At 49.6% G+C, this 18892-nt stretch overlaps 2 protein-coding genes across 3 annotated transcripts; both read right to left on the reverse strand.

The window, feature by feature from the left end:
• Nucleotides 1-171: 171 nt before the first annotated feature.
• Nucleotides 172-18794, reverse strand: LOC122363791. 2 transcript variants are annotated; one of them, XM_043333441.1, is made up of 4 exons: nt 18436-18794; nt 1957-2115; nt 1426-1608; nt 172-909 (listed from the first exon to the last, which is right to left on the reverse strand). In XM_043333441.1, exons 3-4 carry the CDS (start codon nt 1525-1527, stop codon nt 592-594), a joined length of 420 nt encoding a protein of 139 aa, XP_043189376.1. In that variant the 5' UTR covers nt 1528-1608; nt 1957-2115; nt 18436-18794; the 3' UTR covers nt 172-591. The 2 variants fall into 2 exon arrangements, with proteins under 2 accessions (XP_043189376.1, XP_043189377.1); XM_043333442.1 differs by lacking the exon at nt 18436-18794 and adding an exon at nt 3576-3602.
• Nucleotides 4759-9924, reverse strand: LOC122363814 (cytoplasmic dynein 2 heavy chain 1-like). Its single transcript, XM_043333546.1, has 3 exons — nt 9817-9924; nt 9114-9646; nt 4759-6517 (listed from the first exon to the last, which is right to left on the reverse strand). Exons 1-3 carry the CDS (start codon nt 9922-9924, stop codon nt 5026-5028), a joined length of 2133 nt encoding a protein of 710 aa, XP_043189481.1. The 3' UTR covers nt 4759-5025.
• Nucleotides 18795-18892: the final 98 nt, after the last annotated feature.

Consider the following 18892-nt stretch of genomic DNA (forward strand, 5'->3'; position numbering starts at 1 on the left):
CCGCCTCCTACCGGCATCCTTGCCCTGTTCCAGCGCCTGGCAGGCAGCACTCGTCGCCTCCCCGTGGCGTGATACCCCCATAGAATCCCAGGTGGCCGTGGACGGATCAGCTCTGATCGGACAGCAGGCGCGAACGGTCTGAGGTGGTGCCACCAATGGGCTACAGACGGGTTTGTGATAGGCCTAGTGCCGTGCTCGAGGCAAATCATGGAGTGTTACAAAAGGACTGATGGGGATCTGATGCTATTTCGTGTAGCACCCGTTTTTGTTTGTATGCGTGTCTTCCATATACACTAAGGTATTTATCAAAATAGTCACAATGTATCACATTGTGTTACATCGTACCATTTTTTTTTCTTTGAACGAAAGCTTTACGAGGTACCTATTTTGCCAATGCGACTGTGTTCAAGCCTGTTAGACCTTTGTGGTGTTCATGCTTGGCCTCTGCAATTACAAGCTGTGTCCACTGCTCCTTTATTCGGCAATATATCGTCTATGTTGTCAACGAAATATGTATCATTCAACTCAGAATCATTTCATCAGTTGCTACAAGATGACGATTTGAACACTTGGTGAGTTGCTACATCAGATTTATCGCATGATTATGTTTATTATGTTAACAATGAATTTCATGATGATCCAGGCCCAGCTATTCGCTATTGCTCGGAGATCGCGGGCGCAGCGTTCTAACGAGTGTCTGTGCTGGCAGCGCTGGAGGCGATGTGTCGGAGGAGGCCGCGTCACTGGAGGAGGCTCCGTGCCGGGCTCGGAGGCCACGCTGGAGGTGACGAGTACGTGGAGGAGGCGGAGGAGGCCGTCTCGGCCGGCCTGGCGGTACTGCTCGGGGATGAGCGTCACGAACTCGGCGGCCGCCTCGCGCAGCACGGCCACCGGCTGCAGCAGCTCCAGCTGGACACCAGACACACAGACACGGTCAGGTGGGCCGGCGGGCCACCGCCGTATCGATCAGACAGCGCGGCAACTGCCGGTCAACACGGCAGGCTTACGGGCAACGCCAGCCGTCGCCAGGACCAACCGCTCGATGTGCTGTGGCGGCGGAATGCTCCACTTGATCGATTGAAACGGCCGGCTACAGTTCCTAGAATCGCAAAGGCAATGTGACTGTCAAGTGTCAGTTGCTCAGAAAATTGTCATGTACAGAAACCCGGAGAGTCAAAATTGTTATTGCAATGGTTGTAATCGATGACTGCGTAGTCGTCACGAGACTATAATCTGTGGTTTTCAATAACGTAAAAGTAGTTTTCGTTTAGCTTACTTTAGACGAATCGATGTCATTTGGGCAAATATCCTGGCCTGGAGACAGGTGAGATCACTTCTGATCCCTGATGGAGTTAAGTTGACTGACCAAACGTACACTAATCTGATGGCCGCCTCAGCGAGGTCATGTAGCGCAGTGCCACTGACCAGCGGTATGGGGTACGGCGTGGGCTCGGAGGCAAACAGCCGGTTCTTGTCCTCCACTGCGCTGCACTTGACCATGCCGTCCACCCAGATGCCCTCCTGCATCTGCCCGTCCGTTTGTGCTGGTAGAGGCCGGGGCCGTGCTTGGTGTCCCGGTGCCACGTGCCCTCGTACAGTTACCGTCAGCTGCGGCCGGCAAACACCGTCATGCGTGTGGACCACTTTCTTGGCAGATTTAACATACATATGCCAGCACAGCACCAGAGCATTATCTGACCTCATGGATTGATTTTTAAACGTTTAAGCAATCACAGATTCTGCACAGGGGTCTGTGATAACGGTAACTACATAGTGTAATGCATGAAATGCATTTTCTTGCGCTTGATGAACATGGCGCTTGAGGTATGATAATGTTGTTTATAGGTCTGTTATGAGTGTCCATGTCATATTTTTTTTCTAACATGCACCGCCTTCCCATAGCCGGGTCGGAATCACGCGAACCAACGCTGATTTACTTTGGATCACTGGACGTACCCTTTCTCAGGAGTCCTCTGCCCTCCCGAATGTCGTCGTGCCACTCTCCCTCGTAGAGACTGCGTCCTTGTAGAACATCCTGCCCCAGCCGCGCCGCTTGTTGTTGTGCCAGTCACCCTCGTAGCTCTCGCCGTCTGCGTAGAATTGCACGCCATGTCCCTGCGGGGTCACACCAGCTGGGCAAGGATGCTTCGGAAGGAATTCAATGATTTTTCAAGTGCTGTTCATGGTTGGTAGGAAGTAAAGGGTCTGATTGTTATGGGATCTTACATGCATGATCAACGGTCAACGGACCTGGTTCTTTGTTACGATGTGCAGGCATTCTTAACCTCGCCGCACAGCCCATTTTGAGTCCTTCGACGGCACAAGGGGGTTGGTACGACCCTCCCCCCCCCTCGCGTTTGGCCCCTGATCCAGCTAGAGCTTCGCGGAAAAAACGAGCGTGTTGCCCGTCACGAGACGAAGCCGATGATACCCAATTTTAAGGTCCTAGGTCATCGGGTGACCTTCCAGGTCAGGTCAATGACCCGAAAACCGGGAAATCGGACCTGTTAGAAAGTCGTAAAGTGTGGCTGCTATGTGGTTTTCCGGGGTGCTGATCACGAATATCGTGTTAGTTTTGATCATAGATGATGTCTTTAAGCATTTAGACCAGGTCGGGTCAGGTCAGGTCAGGTCAACCGGTAGGGGTTGTGACGGGTATTCGTAATACGTGTCAACCGCCTCGGACAGCTTCGTAACATGTTACAAGGCACCAAAACTACTTCGTTAATGTTCAAATGGTTGCTAAATTCGAATTCAGCTCCAAAAACTAGCCTAGAAACATGTAAAACTCGAAAAAGTGAACCGAGGTCACCAAAGGTCAATGACCTGACCTGACCTTCAGGTGACCTTGACACCCCCCTAATGCATGGGAGCAACATCAAATCACATGTTTGAACGTTTGAAACCACGAAAAGTTGCAAACGCGCGGCTAATGCGAGCGGACATGCGCCGAACCGCGATTTCGGCCAAACATGGTCACAGAAAAGAGGTCACAGGTCAAAGGTCATTGGGGTCAGGGTCATGACATTTTCAGGGTAGGTGTAAAATTGATCAATGCGAGGTACTGAAAGTTTCGTCGCAATCGGCCGCTTTTTACGCGAGTTATTCGCGAAAAACCTTAGGGGGGGTTGCATCAACCCCCCCCCCCCCCCCCCCTGTGCCGGCGAGGGTTAAGTTGGGAGCTAATTTTTCAGAGCATCTACAATCATAAAATCAATTAATTGTTTTATCATCAATGTTTTGGAGACGCTCGTATCTAAATGGCACGTCAGTAGGTGAAACGCCTCGTTTGTACAGTTCACCGCTAAAGTAAGGGGAGGTGTCAACTGTCAGTAGCGGTTAAGTTTTGCATCTGTATCTTAGGAACTATTTGTCAGACTACCATGAAACTTGGAATGTAGCTTACAGCCTGCAAGCCCACTATTTGCTGTCTTCCTCTGGATCACTCCGTATTTAAAAATCGTCGGTCAAAGCCATCTGCTGAGATTGGCATAGCCTCACATTTTTTTTTAGCGGTGGACTGTTGTGTCCGGGGATCGTGTGTCTGTGTGAATATGGTTGACGCCGCCGCTGACCTGTCTCTTGTCGCACACCACTGTCCGTTGTACTGGATCAGCTGGCAGTGCGGGGGCACAGTTCCGTGTAGACGCCGTACCCGTGGCGCCGGTTCCACGCCCAGTCGCCGCTGTAGATCGCGCCGTTCGACCACTCGAAAATGCCCTTTCCTGTTGGAACAGTTTCGCACCGTACGACCAGGGAGCGCACACATCAGTCAGCGTAAGTACCAAAAAGGAGTGTGAACAGTAGTCACTATTAGCAGGCGTCCACACCACTCTTTAACCCACGAGCCGCTGGGGGGGGGGGGGCATAAAGTTGCCCCCCCTTACGTTTTGTGAATATCTCCGAAACCTGATGAGCTACGAACGTGAAACTTGGCATAGCTTCAAATGAATACCTAGGCAATGTTTGAGGAAAGTTTGGTGGTTTAGCGCCTAAGATGACGTCACAATGACGTCATAAAGTTTTGCCGTTTTCCGATATGGACCGTTTCTGACGACGCTGAGCATGAAACTCAACTGTAAATGAACTACTGCTGTCATCCTCAACATCTAACTACACTTCCATCTAGTTTCTGACCAATAATCGGTCCTTTATATTCGGTCCCATATATCTGATGTATCGTGAGGAATATGAGAGTCGCAAAACTATAATTTCACTTATGACGTCACTATGACGTCATTTCAAATGGCATCAACACCAAATTTGGACACAACCTCGGCTAGGTATTCAGGAAGATGTGTGCAAAGTTTCGCTTCTCTATCTCCTCGCGTTGCGACGATATCGTCGCAGAAGTAAAGGGGGGGGCAACTATATGCCCCCCCCCAGCGGCCGGCGGGTGGCGCGGAGGCCCAGCGGCCGCCGGGTTAAACACGATATAGTGCGCTTTCGTTTTCATGTGTATGTACCTCGTATCATCTGTATGTATTCCGTAAACCAAATTTAACGCCAAACCCCAGACGACGCTATTGCTAATACATTCACTATTCAGTATATTCGCTTCTACATACAAAGTTCGTATACATCATTCGGTTGATCACGATCATCATTTTCTCCTCAATGCTGAATAACACGCTATAAACTTTCTCGATAACACACCCTGAATATGGCTGATAACGAAATCATCATTTTCTGCACGTTCATGCACTAACTTGACAGTTTCACAATCACAACGCGAGCAAGCATGAACACTACTATAGTTGTGGTATTAAGAAAACCACATAAATCGCGCGACCTTGCCGTAAGCTGATCACAGTAAGTCGCACACCGAAAAGAAACATAGCTCAGGCAGTCCGGACGCATTCTTTTTGCGACGGCGACGGTGCAGCTCCGATCCTCTTCCCAGTAAATGGGCCTTTCCTCGCAAGTGCATCTGACTTCCTCACAGGAAATCTACGGCAATCGTACTGGCGGGCGCCAAGTCCTACGTCGGCACCTCACACCAGCTCTTTGTGACGGGTCGGACAGCTAATCCTTGAGGAACATGGCGGCACCCGACTGAATCCAGCGCCCGGTCTCCCCAGCGCAGGGGACATCCAGGCACACGACGACCTTTTCGCGCTCCTGAGTCATGTACAGCGGCATTGAGATGACCTCGGTCGGGACTTTGGCTTCGGCATCGTCACGAGGCACCCAAGCCACTGTACAGACGGGTACACTAGTGACACTAGGCGAATCAGCACGACTCTCTGTCAGTCGTGCTCCATCGAATGCACAGCCCTCCAGCTGCAGGCCAGTCAATTTTACCGGCATCTTCGAGTTGACTCCGATCTTCGCCCAGGACGAGACAAACACTAATCCGTCCATGGCTGTTTTGTGCAAGCGCGCAGTCTGCTGGCGTAGTGCGTTCAGGAAGGTGTCTGGATGGAACAGCTCAGATAGATCGAGCGGCTCGTTGAGCAGTGTGCCCGACTCGGCTTTCTGCACCCAGCGTTTGCAGGCGAGCGTGCGACTGACCAGGGAGCGCAGGTACTGGAACGGATCTTCTGGTCCCTCCCACACCGCCTGCCACGCGCCCGGTGTTTCGTTGCGCATCAGGCTATCTGCCACCTTCTTGACGTCAGGGGACAGAAGCATAGTGCCACGGATCACTTTGCTGACGTTTGCCAAGCTGCGATGCACGTCCTGTACCAAACGCAGCGCGTTGAAGTGTTCGAGCTGGATGAAAGAGGTGATTGGTTCTTTGGTGCTGCTGATCGACATTCGATGTGCTGACTGCCGCGTGATTTGCTTCGTCAGATTGACCTCTGAGTTGAGCTTCTTCCACAGGTTTAGCACTGGTGACAGTTCTTTCTGCCACTTGTCGCGGTCGAACTTGTCAGTCGCCTGCATTGATCTCATCAGCACCTTCAGCTGGCTGATGACATTCGCGCTGATCATGCGCTGTGCCGAACGGTCGATGTTCGCAGGAAGGCCGAAGTAGATGGGTTTGTCGGTTTCACTGAATGACTTGATGATGCGGATGTATTCCTTGAAGTCTGCGGACGTCGGCAGGTTGATGTTCGGGCCCAGAGGACGATGAGCTTTGGACGACCCAGAGATGACCTCTCCGTTGAAAAACTCTTTGAGGTATGACACCATCACACGAAGATCGAATGAGTTGTCCACGCGGCCACCGTAAATGGCGTTTTCCATCAGACCGTGCATGTAGTCCCAGCGCAAGGTTCCCATCGCCACCAAGCGGTCGAGGATGTCTGCACCTGCCTTGAGATCAGCGAAGTTGAATTCGTAGAACTTGGTCCAACCTTGAGGAATGAACGTTCGTCGTTCTTGGACCACAGCGTGGAACCATGCCAGGGCAAACAGCGCCTGAGCTCGCTGAGCGTTTCCGCCTCCAGCTGCAATGTACTCTGGTCCCCCATCGTGTAGGAACGAAGGAGGTTCTTTTTCACACCTGGAGGGGCTTCGTATGTGACCTTCATGCTGCTTTGCAGGAGCGTCGGCGTGAATTTTGTGTGAGCTTCAGCAGTCAGCCAGAGTCGGAACGTGTCCTTCGGAGTCAGTTTCAGGAGTTCTTTTTCAAGAACAGGGAGCCACGCAGTCACCAAATGGAGGTTTTTCAGGCACAGCCACTCGCCTGACTCACTACACGATTTCAGCTTTCTCAGTGCAATCTCGGCCTGTCCTTGTCCCATGGCCACCTCGGAGAACTTGTCGAGTCCCACTTTGTTCTTTGCGAGTTCTTGTAACTCTTCTGAAGGATCGGATCCGGGAGAGATGAGGATGAGCACCGGTGTTGATGCAGTTGTTTCCGTCAGTAGCTCTCGAAGATCGAGGGGAGGTGGAGACAGGTCATGTCCCATCACCGAGGAGGCAAACTCAATCATGGCCGTCTGCAGTCTGTCAGGTCGAAGTGCTTGCACTACCAGCAGCTTTTGGAATTGCGTAAGCTTGTCATTCAGATGTGCAGGGAGGTTGCGCTCACACTCGGGGCTAGTAGCGAAACCTGCCCACGCATTACTGTCCTCGAGTTTCAGCACTTCCCAGAGTTTCGGGAGGTTGGACTTCAACAAGGACACAGCCAGAGCTCGATCTTCAGTTACCCATGATGGCATCTGCTTTCGCAGAGTTTCTGCATCAGTTTTGACGTCGGACAGCAGCTGCCCTGTGAACGCCTCCCATTCGTTAGCCTGGAACATCTTTGGATTCATTCCGTGCACACAATGTAGCGCAAACATCAGTCGATCGGCTTTGAATAGAGATCGGCATGTGTTTGTATACACTGCATCAGTGGCCGCTCGTTTGAGAGTGGTGATACGCATGCCAGTATCGACTCCATCGCTTTTTACCTGAAAGGCCTGTGAAAACAGGTCCATGAACGAAGACAGGGAAAAGTGGTACATGTTGTTGATCTTGCAGAGATCCGTGACTATGAAGTACAACTGGGAGCCACTCTCTGCGAGTGGAAGATATGCGTCGCGCTCTTTTCCGAGGGTTTCCTGGATTTTTTGTCCTTCTTTGATGGAAGTTGCGATCTTTGACGAAGATGTTTTTGACTCGTTCAGAGAGGCCAGAAGTTCTTTGTTCTCCAGGATGTTACCTTTGGCACTTGCCAACTCCACTAGAAGCTTGTCTTCCAACTGAGACAGTTTGATTTTGTTGTCCTCTTCCTGTTTTAACAGTTCTCTTCTCTTCACCTCCAGTTCAGGCTTTTCGGACTGCAGCGTCAGCGCCAATAGCTGACCTGTCAGTCCAGCTCTGGTTGTGATGAAGTTGACGGTGGTCAGGATGCTCGCACAATCTGGTGGAATGCTTGGTTCTGGATTTCTTGTGGCGAGGAACAGTCTAAAGTTCTCGTTATAGTCCAGCATTTTGTCGCCCACCTGAATGGTTTGTCTCGTGCCCTGTGTAGACACATTTTGTCTCATCAGTGGGAACAACACCGGCTCGAAGTGGTCAACTTCCTGTATGATCAGCGTTTTGCCGAATCGCACAGCCATTTCCAGCTGTGTTGAAAACTTCTCATCTTGCTGTGTGACTGCCTCTACTCCTCCTGAATCTTTCAGATGGGTTTTCAGCCACTCGATGGCACGCGATGATGGGTCAATGAGGAAAGTGACTGTTCCACTGTGCATGACAACGACGCCGTTTTCCACACTCAGGTCGTCAGATGGTAGACCCTCGCCTTTCCATGTCAGCATTTCTCTTTCAGTGCTCATATGACCACGGAATTGAAACTTCTCCAGGCCGAGGAGCTCGCACCACTGCTGCGTCTTAGACGTGCGCACGTCCTCAGATGCATCCGATAGATAGTTGATGAAAGACGCAGCTAGAAGTGACCTGAGAGGTAGCGTCTCCAACTCGTGTTGCAGCTCATCCAACTGTTTTGTCCACCTGTCATATTCCCCAGACAACTGTCCAACCAAATTTTCGGCCGCTGTCAACGTTTCTTTGGCCTTGGTCAAGCCGACTTCAATTGAAGCAGCTTCCTTGGTCGACTTGTTCAACTGCTCCGTGAGCCCCTGAACGTGCTTTTCAACATTCCCGAGATCATCCCCAAGTCGATCCATCGCCTCTTGAGCTTCGTCAATGTTCTTTTGCAGGGCGTTTGTTCGTCTTCCAGTGGTTTGATCTTTTCCAGAATCACTGCATAAGTGACATTAGCCTTCACCCATGATGCTAACGGCGCTGCTGCCTGGGACGCTCGCTTGGCATTTGCTGGGTCATAACTTTTTCCTCTTTCCTTCAGCAGCTTTTCTACCTTCTTTCGTTGTGATACAGAGATGCTGTGGGCATCAAATTTCATGATGTCCTCCTTTATCCCTCTTTGTGCCAAGAAGCTTTTCATGCTGTTCCATGAAGTATCAGCTATGCCCAAGAGTCCCATCACTCCCTCTAGAATGTCACGGATGACATCTGGTGGTGCTCGAAGTGACCTGACCTCGGAAAGAGACTCGGATTTGATGTTTCCAACTGCTTTTCGGGCTTCTGCCAGAACGGGTTCCACTTCTGCCAGCTCTTTGTCGATGCCTTCTTTCCGCTTTTGCATTTTGACACTTTCTTTCTCTGCTTTGTCTTTCAGAACCTCCATTTCCTCCTTTTGTTTACTTGCTGACTTCATGGTGTTGGTAATCATCTTGAGTGCTTTGTTTGCTTCCTCCTGCTTTTGGTTTAGTTTGACCTCCTGTTCTCCAGCCTCCTTTTTCAGCTTGTCCACAACTGTTGTTGCTTCGTTCAGTTTGTCGACACCACCTTTCAAGTGCTGCTGCCTGTCGAGAATCATCTGCTTCTTGTGTTTGTACACTTTCAGGTATGTTTTCATCAGCTGCATATACTTTCTCGGTGTCGCAGCGTTGCTTGGCATGGACTGGTGGATGGAGAGGAATCCATTTAGCAGGGAATCTCCGCCTGAAACTCGTCTTTCTCTCTTGTCCTTTTTCTTCTTTTTCTCTTGTGTGAAGACTCCTGCTGCGTCCCCCGAGTCCTTGCTCTTAGTGATGACCATCATTGGCAGGGAGCACATGCTCTCCTTACTCCACTTGCTCATCCACATGACATTGCACTGCTTGATCAGGGCAGGGTTGCTCTGACAGTTCACCGTGAACGAGGGATTTGTGTAGTCCATGATCACAGCCACATGCAGGTTTTTCTTCACACGCGATGAGAAGAAAGAGAACAGAGGACCTCTGAATCCCTCTTGGGATGCGTCGTCGCGGAGTGGAGCGACCATCGGTTCGATTTCTTCGGGTGCAAAAAGACCCGGGATCTCTCCTGCACTCAGCAGAGAATTCACCATCTCCAGGAACGACGAATCGGTACCTGATGATCCTCCAAGATGAAAACCACTTGCTGGTTTTCGATGGCAGCCATCTGCATGTAAGCCTTGAGATCGGTGCGGAACTGCTTCACGCCGTATCCCTTGCCCATCTTCGGCGACACTAGAGTCGCTCCCAACATGCAGGCAGCAATACCGACGGATGTTCTACGGCCTACTCCGGAACGGCCAGCCATCAACAAGGATCCTCCTGGAAATGAGAGCACTCGCTCGACCCTGGCGATGTTCTCAAGCACTTCACGAAACACGAACATATCCAGGTCGTAATGCTCAGCTACGAACTGGTTGGCACCTTTTACGATGCACGCCTGCCAGTCGTCTGGTTCCAGGCTGCCCAGGTGTTTACCAGTGATGGGCAAGGAGCGACCGACCCCAGTTTGAGATGTGGATCGGGCTCCTGGTGTCACGAAAAACTTTGCGTCAAGATGACCGTGGAGGTTGATGCCCCAGTCGGTCGAAATCACATCGAAGATGATTTTGTCGAACTTCGATTGGTCAACATCGGTGACAAGCCGATCTCTGAACATGCGACAGGCCTCGTATGCCCAAACTTCCAGCATTTCCTCAACAGCGTTTCCTTCGTCGATATCGTACCGGATGAGTCCAAGAAGCCAGTCTGTGAGGTTGCGCATCGAGAAGACATAGTGACTGTGGTCATCTGCGCTGAACGAAGTTTGCAGCTGCTGAAACACCTTCAGGGTTGACTCAGCCAGCTGCCCTGTCTTTGCCGAGAGAGCTTCACCAACCCCACCAGACATGCCTTGCAGGATGGGCTTCAAGTACAAGGCGTAGATGTTCTGCATCTGATCCATGTCAGGGTAGTCCACAGAGAGAAGGCGAATAATGGACGTGAACCGAGTCGACAGTTCATGCTTTCCGAGGGCCTTGCCACCGATCATGCTTCCCACGATTTGGACGTTTTCCAGTCCCACCCACTCAAGGCTTTGGTCCCAGAAACCTTTGTACGTGACGACTTGCTGAAGAAAAGCGATGAGCTGACATGTTCCCCATTTGTCTGGCTTTGGGAGATTGATGTCCTTCAGGTATAGCACAAGCCACTCAGTTTCCTTCGGTCGGTAGACTCTTCCGGTGTTTGTCGTGATCTGTATGCACATTTGTGTCAGCTTTTGGAGGACGTGCTGCGGTGTTGTCTGCGCACTACAGTGGACTGTAGCCACCTGGGTGGATTTCATTTTCTTGAAGCACTCGTATAGCATCTGAGTTTTTCCACTCCCCTCTGGTCCTACCATGAGGAAAGGTTCACGCTGTTCTCCTTGTAGCCACGGCCTAAAGTAATCCAGCGTTCTCTGAATGTCTGGTGTCAAAATCAGCGGCGGGCTGGACGAGAACAGGGCTTCGACAGTCACTTTGGCCTGTTCGCCCATGCCATACGCCTCCATTCTATCTCTTCGCTCATTGTAGTGGAAGTTGAGGGGATTGTGTGGGTCTGGAGGAGACTCACCCAACCACCCAAAGACCTCGGTAGCGAATTTGGCTCTTGCTTCCTTCTTCAGGTTTCCGCCTAAACCATACACGAGGGACACAGCAAAACCGGTTTTGGTCTTTGCGTTGGACAAGTGCGATAGACCATTCATCACAGTGCCAATGAGGGTTGTATCTGTTTCAAATGCGTCGGCATCTAAAACCCACTCAACAGCGTTGTGGAAGTGGTCCTCTACGAGTTGACCCACCACTTTCTGGCGTTCTTCCGGCTGTCGAGCTACCCATGCTGAGACGACAGCATCAACATCAGTGTTTTCGTCGCTCAAGAAAATCATGCCCATTCGAGATATTGTCGCAGGTGAAGCACAGCTGAGATCATGTGTTTCGAACAGGAAGTTGACGTTTGGAGCGAACTGGATGCGCTCTCCGGACGGCATCGTAAGCAGGCGGTTGTCGTCGAGCACAGAGTTGAGTGACTCGATCCACTCCGGATCTATGTCACCGTCACAGATGATCCAAGATTGAACCTCTTTCGGCTCCTTCACAACCTGACGGGCGCTGTTGGTCAAAACGCCGTCGAACCACTCTCGTGTGTCCATGTCAATGTGCCCGAGAAGTTGAGTGCGGGGCATGGCCTTGGGATTCATGGTGTGAATCTTCACTGTCCGGCCAGTTTTGATCATAGCCAGTCGAAGCACTTTCCATAATGTGCTTTTTCCGCAGCCACTTGGACCCACGACAACACAGCCCATTCGTTGGTTCAGCTGTTCATAGAGCTCAATCGCCTTCTTGATTTGAGTTTGACTCTCCATCAGACCCAACTCTTTCAGTGTCTCCTTGATGGCATTTACAAGCTCTTCGTAGCTAACGTCATCAACTTTGACATCGATGAAGACATCGTTGATAAGAGAATCGAAACGATTTGTGTCTGCGAATGTCAGCTTGGACATGGTGTTGAATCTGGCCGCTTGTACGATAAGTTTCGCCTCCGTCTTTTCGTCTACCTGAGCACCGTCCTCCAATGACGCCTTGTGTAGCGACAGAAGGTTGCCACATCCTCCCAGAACAGTTTTCAGCGCCCGCAAGCCCCAGTCGTAATGCTGCTGAGCAGACAGAAGCTGTCTCGATAAATTGAATACAGCGGTGAGCTTTTTGCCCAGAGTCTTCGCATGCTTGAAGCCTTCAGAGTACAAAATGGTCTCTGTGATAAGCTCGTTATTGGGTGTAGTCATTGCCACCGGTCTGAACAGTTGCTTCAGGTTGTCTGGTAGTTTTGAGCGCCCACCGTAACCCTTGCCAGCGGGATTCATCGTAATGAAAATGCCGGAGTTGTAGTCGATCCCGAGGTCATTTCCCAGGAGCTTGATACGGGGCTCCTTGTTTTTCAGCGCGGCCTGTATCACTTGGATCTGCATGGAGACGGCTGACAACACTGCCTCATCCAGACGATTGAACTCGTCGAAGCATCCCCATGCTCCGCACTTCACCAGGCCTATGAAAATGCGACCCATGGACTGTACGTCAATGCCTTCGTCGCAGTTGAACACCAGCACCTGTCGTCCAAACAAGTTCCCGAGAGCCTTCACTGATTCTGTCTTCCCGGTACCGGCAGGGCCATATGGGTTTCCTCCCATTCCCATGTGCATGGCCTGAGTGAGCGTAAGATAGCATTTGTCGGTGAGCGGTGTATGGACGAGCTTTGGGGCGTTGCCTTGATACTCGTAGGTGTACTCGAATTCGGCATCCACCATCCGCATTACAGCGACATCTTTCTTCATGTAATATCTCAGCTGCTTTTGCCACATCCAGTGATCGAGTGCTTTGACGGATGACGCGATGAGTTCCTCCACTACTGCGACATTGTGGATGGTATCCAATATCAATGATTTCAGTTTCAGCTGGAGCACTTTTCCTTCATCGTCACTGGTGTCAATATCTTGGTTTGTGTAGCTCTCTAACTGAGCCCTGAGTTCCGTTAGAGCTTCTTTTAGGGTCCCTTTTTCGATAGCCTTTTCACACCTTTCAGTGAACATAATGCTTTCTGACAGACACAGGATCTGACTTGGATATGCGAGTGGGTCTGGTCCTTTTCCATGCGCGTCTTGCAAACACTCTACAAGCAGAGCTGTCAATGTGCTTTTCATTTCGTTTGCTAGTTCCTGTAGCCAGCCCTCTACGTTCTTGGTGATTTGCACTGGTTTCTTCAGCTTGACCGTTTCACCTTGAAGAGACTTCATCGCAATAATTTTGGAGTTGCTGTCGTCAAAGTCCACTCTGTATATCCCAGCGAATAGCTTCTTCAGGTGAGACTGGATAATTGTGGGGTTTGTTGCTTGTCCCAGAATTTCGAGAAGATCGTCGTCACCGATGAAATAAAAACGAGGGAACTGAGACCGTTTTTCCTCCAGGAATTCGCTCAGGCTTTTCTGACACCTGCTTAGCTGGTCCATCATGGTGACCAGCATGTCTCTGAGTCCGGATATCTTGCAAAGAGAAACAACCCGCGGGTCCTTCTCCACATCACCCATTATTGCCCTGAAGTCATCATTGATACGCTTAAAGCGCGGTTGCTCGTTGGGTAGGGCACCCCTTCCAAAGATGGGCTCCAGGTACACCCACTTCCTCTGAATCTGATTCAGGTTGGCCAGGTATTCATCCAAGTCTGCTAGTCGGCGCTCCCAGATTCCAGCACGATCCAAAAACGCTTGGTAGTATGGAGAGTCTTTCAGCGACTGAAGAAGACACTGAAGATCGCCGACCTTGTTCAGGAGCTCTTTCCAGTCTTTGATCAGTTTGATGGGTCTGTTTCCTGAGTCAGTTTGTTCGACCAGACTAAACTTGGCCTCAATCTCCCACGCATCTAGCTCCTGTAGGGCTTGACGTATGGCTACTTCTCCCGTTGCTCTGCTATTGAGCTCTTTCAGAGTTTCTTTGTTGTCCAAAATTTTGGACTTCACACGCATAAGGTCGCCAAATGTCAGTTTATCGATGCCAAGAGACGTAGGAATGCCTAGAATGTTGTACATTTCGCTCCAATGTTTCTCGCTGAAGGCATCTCCTCGGACAAACTTCATAGCTGGGACAAGATCATAATCTTTTTCTATTTCCTTCAGTAGCTTTACAGCCAAGGGGTTTTTCTGCTCTTCTTGAAGTTTGTCGTTCCACTGACCCAGGTATTCTTCAAAGCGGTACAACTTGCTCCTGAAAACAATCCACTCCTCCTTCAGCATGTCGTTCATGCCGTTGTGATACTCCTCGAAGAGTGAAAAGGAAGCTTCTGCTTCGAACAAGTCTTTTTCCACCTTTTCAGCCTCGCTCATGTCTGGTTTTTCCATTCCAAATTGTTCGAAGCCTGCCATCAGCTTCTCTCGTTCCTCGACCAGAACGTCCCACTCACGCTTCTTTTCTTTGACAATTGCAAGGCCTTTTAGGATTTCGTCTGTATCGTGGTCAAATATGTCATCTTTGGGCTTGAACTGATACCACTTGGCAGCGAATCTCTCCACGTCCTTGAGGTGATTTTTCACCTGCGATTTCATGCTGGACTTCAGACCTTCGATTTGCTTTGACATCAATGCGTCATAGTTCGTAACAAGGCTCTGGAAGTTATCCCATTTTGATGTTACCTTGGACACTTGGTCAACCTTGTCTTTTGTCCAATTTGCCAGCATCTTGTTCCTTTTCTCCACGTCTTTCATGAGATTGTCATATTCTGGCATTTCGGCGACGATTTCATTTCTTCTAGCTGCCGACTCTCCAACTTCCTCGATCGTCTGTGGTTGTCTTTTCAGTCCTTCTGAAGACTCTGTTGCGAACCTGTTTAAGGCATGACAGTCTCTGATGATGCTGTGCTGGAGCAGCGAAACCAGCGCGTCCCAGTACCGCCTGTTGATGATTTCGATTTCAGATCTAATGGCAGAGAAACTAACAGTGATGCAATCTATCTTCTCCTCAGTACTTGGAAGTCTGCCAATTTCTTGACCTTTGCTCTTTGATGCCCTGAAGTTCTTGTCATAGTCTTCGGACGTTTTGCAGCGCTTCTGGATGAGGTCATCCATGTCCACAGACCCGAGCGCGACCCAGTCTTCAAATTTATCCTTCACGGACTCCAAGCGCTGGAAAAGCTCCTCGGCGGCTTGAAACAGTTTGTTGTATCGGAAAGCATTCCTCTCGATGATGATTGGGTAGATGCTGGCCTCCGATCCGCCTTCCCCTACTCCACGAAAGTTGTTCGGGATGTTCAGAAAACGCTTCAGCTGGCTGTAGTACTTCAAGCGAATTTCTTCAATGGGCGGTGAGAACTGTAATTTTCTGTTTCTGTAGACAAGTTCGACTTTCAGTTCCGGGAGATGCTGGTTCACTACCTCAAGGCCGTGCTGGTACTGGTGCTCGAGGGCTTTGTATATCTGTCTGTCCCAGTGGGCCCGCCATGTCTTCTGATCTTTGAACCCAGCCGACTCAAGCTGCTGAAAAATGTTCCTTATTTCTCTGAGCAAGTCTTTCCACTTCTGTTGTTGCCGCAGAAGATCCGTGTCCATCATTAGGAGCACTTTGTCCTTGATTTGGTTGTGGGACGTGACAAGTCGGTTGTTGTCCCTTGACAGCCTCTCAACAGCAGTTTGCAGTTTCACAATGTACTCGTCCACTGCTTGCGTGTTATTCCATGTGATGCCCTGCTGCTTCTGAACTAGCTGAGCGAATGACATCGCCGCCTCCAGCATCATTGGACGTTGTGACTTGATGATGCGATCACCGATAGTGTTGTGAAAGTTTGCGACCTGTTCCAGTGCCTTTGCTTGTGTCATGAATTTTTTGGCTAGGTTAGTGGCTTCAATGATTCTTGATGGAATAGTGTAGCCGAGAACGATCAGCTGTCTTACTTCTCTAATGAGTCCTACCAACCGACGATTGTAGTTTACTCTCATGTGTTTGCCTTTCTCAAACTCAACGACTTGCTCTTCAGTTGCCAGACTGAGTGTCTTGTCTTTGATCATTTCCATAGTGTCTTTGCTCCACGAATCAAACTGCTCTCGGTGATATTCTTGCAACTCGTCTAAGAGGTGACTTGTGTCCTTTTTCAGGCCACTGTACCCATCTAGATCGGATAGGATTGCTTCACCGGTCTTCTCGATGTCCTTAGCTTTCGACTCTATATGTCGAGCCCAGTAGATGTTGTTCACCACTTGAGGTACATCAAGTATTCTGCGTGGTCCTGATCCTTGTTGACTACGAAAGTTTTGTTGTGTTGTTTTTACATATTCCAGCAGTTGACCTAATAACATCTCGCGCTCTGCTATGAGCTCCTTCCGAATGCTTTCCTCTTTGATAAGTTCACGATAGCGCTTGAACTCTTGCATGAGTTGCAGGGCGTTGCCTTGCATGTTACGCAGCTGCATGCGAAGTTTTCCGGCAATTTTCTGCTCTGCTGGCTTCAGCAAGTTTTGGAACTGTTGCACAGCTGCTTTCCATAGTGGCTCCGTGTATGGGTTGTACTGCAGAGGGTTAAGTCCAGAGAAGGGCGCGAAGGCATCTTTTGTCTTCAGTTCATCTTGCTCGGCCGTGGAAAGCAGTTTGGTCAGCTGCTTGTGCAGCATGCGAAGGTTCATCACTTCGTTGAGTCGCTGCACCATGCTTTTGGCATGTTCGGGTACGAAGGCGGGGCTCTTCCATTTGTGCGGGGAGAAGTTGGGCCAGAACACGGTTGTCAGCCGGTTGCAATTTTCGATCCACTGTTCGAGGACGGTCACGGCTTGATTCAGGGGCTCTTCCACCTGGTTGTACGAACCTCGCCACAAGTCTGCGTCAGACAACCGCATCTGAATGAATCGACACAGCGTGTTTCCAACCACATCCATCATCAGCTTCATCCGCGCTTCGGGATACTCTGCCTCATCTGCTTTCCACAGGTCATCCAAGGCATTGAATGCTTCTTCGACGACGTCTTCACTTTCTCCGATGCTCATTGACTCCAGCTTCTTGAAAGCCAAATCTAGTGGTCTCAGCAGACTTGCAAACACCGATCCAGATCGGTCCCCAGTGTTGGACATCTCCAGCCAATATTCATACTCGTCAGATGGTGTGAAAATGGTACTCATGGAGTCATCGGCGCCCTTCCTTTGTTTAGAATCGGAACGCCTGATAATGCTTCCCAATCCCGACTGCAAATTAGATATGAGATCCTGTAGTTTTGGGTCCACCTTTCCGCTCCATTCTTCGTTTTGCAGGAGCGCTGGTGAGTACACCTTTTGAAGGGTATAAAACAGCGCACTTATTGGAGAGTCCAGCATCGATGACATGAAGACATTCGTGTGTAAATTGTCTGGAGTGATGGCTTCTGGTTTGATCTTAAAGAAGACCAACACTTTTTCGTCATTTTTTCCCACGTCTATTTTGTTGCTCAGATGAACTGCATTCTTACCGTCTTTGCTTTCCCCGCATGCTATCAGCACGAAACAGTTTCCATCATCGAGAAATGTGTTGAGCTCGGCACTGTTTTCCAACGCTTCTATATTTTTGTCTGATGGACTGACCTCAAAGTAGTTTGCGACGGTTGTTAAAATGAACTTCTTTCTGCTGTCTGTACTCATCGTCAGCAAACTGAAAGTTTCGAGGATGAAATGAGCATTCCTGAGGCTAAAAGTTCGAACAGTTCAGCCCTCCCCTCGGGCAGTCTATCGTCGTGCTTGAACTTCTGATAGGCGGGTGTCTCACGGACTGCAAATCACTAACATACCGGAAGACGTGCTGAAGATCCACGTAGTATCTGCACCGAAATATCTTCTGATTCTTGTTTCACTAGACAATTGACTAACATCAACACACGATGCAAATCGAAAGGGCCTTCGTCAGTGTCGGCAATAATCGGATAGGTACAGCACGACCGCAACCGAGACACAGCCCATACTGCGCGAGCGGCCCGAGCGAGGAATCCTGTGTTTACTGTTTACATACTGGAGCTACGGTCGCCATGGAAACGCCCAATCGATTTACCACCGCATGTGCGATTTTTATCAAGAGACCTATACCCAAGCACATTTTCACCAGGTGAAAAAGAAAACTATGGTAGAGTTACGCAAATGCCAAAGATCAATTTTCAATCGAAAGTATGTCAATGAATCTACAACTTTTGAGAAAAAAGGCCTTATTATCAATAGACTTACCATGTTTTAGATCATTGAGCCAGTCCCCTTTGTATGTTCCACTATGGAGGAATATCTTTCCCCTTGGTCCATTTTTTAGCGCTTTTTGATCGTTTGACATATCAAAAAGACGAGTGTGGTGTCGGCAACCGGCAAGCTATCAGGGTATTATTTTATTTTTTAATTTAGCACGCGCACAGTAGAAACCTATATATGACCCTATTTCTGCTATAAAGTACTTCAATGATCGATAAGTACGAACAAGAGCCTGAGCTATTTGTGATGCGAGGAGCAAAAGGAAAATTTAGCCTGGATTCCAATTCAGAAGACCAGCGGACCTTGCAGCGGACAAGTGATATTGATGTGATTTATAAAGTGAAAGATTTGTTGCGAACTCTGCGCACTAGTTTCATACCTTTGATTTTTGTTTTTGTTTTCTTGAGAACTAGTTCCTATGACGTCAAAGATATTTTTCTTT

The sequence above is a fragment of the Amphibalanus amphitrite genome, unplaced genomic scaffold (genome assembly GCF_019059575.1).
Source record: "Amphibalanus amphitrite isolate SeventyFive unplaced genomic scaffold, NRLGWU_Aamphi_draft 000640F_arrow, whole genome shotgun sequence".
In the NCBI taxonomy this organism is placed as follows: Eukaryota; Metazoa; Arthropoda; class Thecostraca; order Balanomorpha; family Balanidae; genus Amphibalanus; species Amphibalanus amphitrite.

Coding starts and splice junctions, on each gene's coding strand:
- LOC122363791 (XM_043333441.1), bottom strand. CDS start 1,527: ATGCAGGAGGGCATCTGGGTGGACGGCATGGTCAAGTGCAGCGCAGTG. Junction 910..1,425: donor CGCCGTACCCCATACCGCTG/GTCAGTGGCACT, acceptor TCTGGTGTCCAG/CTGGAGCTGCTGCAGCCGGT.
- LOC122363814 (XM_043333546.1), bottom strand. CDS start 9,924: ATGGGCAAGGGATACGGCGTGAAGCAGTTCCGCACCGATCTCAAGGCT. Junction 9,647..9,816: donor TCATCTTGGAGGATCATCAG/GTACCGATTCGT, acceptor TCGCGTGTGAAG/AAAAACCTGCATGTGGCTGT. Junction 6,518..9,113: donor ATGATTACCAACACCATGAA/GTCAGCAAGTAA, acceptor TGACTGCTGAAG/CTCACACAAAATTCACGCCG.